The sequence below is a fragment of the Geospiza fortis genome, unplaced genomic scaffold, assembly GCF_000277835.1.
Source record: "Geospiza fortis unplaced genomic scaffold, GeoFor_1.0 scaffold624, whole genome shotgun sequence".
In the NCBI taxonomy this organism is placed as follows: domain Eukaryota; kingdom Metazoa; phylum Chordata; class Aves; order Passeriformes; family Thraupidae; genus Geospiza; species Geospiza fortis.
Window position 1 is genome coordinate 18,918 of NW_005055140.1, and position 1,302 is coordinate 20,219.

The 1,302-nt window shown below is 59.0% G+C and overlaps 1 protein-coding gene across 1 annotated transcript; it reads right to left on the minus strand.

Annotated features, from left to right (window-relative positions):
* Positions 1-815: 815 nt before the first annotated feature.
* Positions 816-1,058, minus strand: LOC115949230 (RAC-beta serine/threonine-protein kinase-like; the record flags this gene model as incomplete). Its single annotated transcript, XM_031065732.1, has 1 exon — positions 816-1,058. A coding segment is annotated over one exon (243 nt), but the record flags the coding sequence as incomplete, so codon positions are not given.
* Positions 1,059-1,302: the final 244 nt, after the last annotated feature.

Below are 1,302 nucleotides of genomic sequence, written 5' to 3' on the forward strand. Positions count from 1 at the left end.
TTTCCCCCCTTTCCCCTCCATTTTTTGGGATGGCCCCCCCCCCCCGTTTTTTGAGGTATTCTCATTTTTTGGGGGCGTTCTCCTCATTTTTTGGGGCGTTTTTGCCGTTTTTCGAGGTTTTTCACCCCAAGATTTGGGGGTGCCCACCTTGCTGTCGTAGAACTTCTCCCGCTTGTCGGTGAGCACGGAGCGCACGACGATTCCGGAATATTCTATCACCATCTCCCCGGCCTCGATGTTCCTCTTGCAGAACAGGCCCCTCCCGTGGATGGCCGAGCTGCATTTGGGGGGGTCAGGGTCACCCCCAAATTTTGGGAACTCCAAAAATCCCAAAAAATTCCCCCAAAAATCCACCCAAGAAAGCTGAAAACCCCATAAAAATTCACCGAATTTCAACCAAAAATCCACCCCAGGAACCCCAAAATTCCCCCAAAATTCCCCCAAATTCCCCCCCTGTCTGTGCATGGTTGTGCTCAGGGGGGGCCAGGGTCACCCCCAAATCCGGGGAACCCCAAAAATCCCGAAATTCACCCAAAAATCCACCCGGGAACCTCAAATTTCACCCAAAAAAACGCCCAAATATTCTGCTCAAAATCCACCCCAGCTGTGCCAGGTGTGCCCAGGTGCCCCAGGTGTATCTGAGATGTTACCAAGTGTGCCCAGGTGCCCCAGCTGTGCCCAGGTGTGCCCGCAGGTGCCCCAGCTGTGCCCAGGTGTGCCCTAGGCGTCCCCAGCTGTGCCCAGGTGTATCTCAGGTGTACCCCAGGTGTGCCCAGGTGTGTCTCAGGTGTATCTCAGCTGTGCCCAGGTGTGCCTCACCTGTGTTTGGGGTCCTTCCTGAGCAGCCCCGCCAGCAGGGAGCGGCTCTCGGGCCCCAGGCTGCGCGGGAAGCGCAGCTCCTCGAGCAGGATGAGCTCGAAGAGGCGCTCGTGGTCGGGGCTGTAGAACGGGAGGCGCCCGCACAGCATCTCGTACATCACCACGCCCAGCCCCCACCAGTCCACGGCGCGGCCGTAGTCGTTGTCTTCCAGGACCTGGGGGGAGGGACAGAACGGGGGTCAGGGGTGTGACCTGCCAGGACCTGCGGGGAGTGAAGATGAGAGGTGTGACCTGCCAGGACCTGTGGGGAGGGAGAGAACGGGAGTCAGGGGTGTGACCTGTCTGGACCTGAAGGGACAAAGTCATGGGTGTGACCTGCCAGGACCTGTGGGGAGAGAGAGAACGGGGTCACGTGCCAGGACCTGGGGGGACAAAGTCATGGGTGTGACCTGCCAGGACCTGGGGTGGTAAATTCAGGGAGTG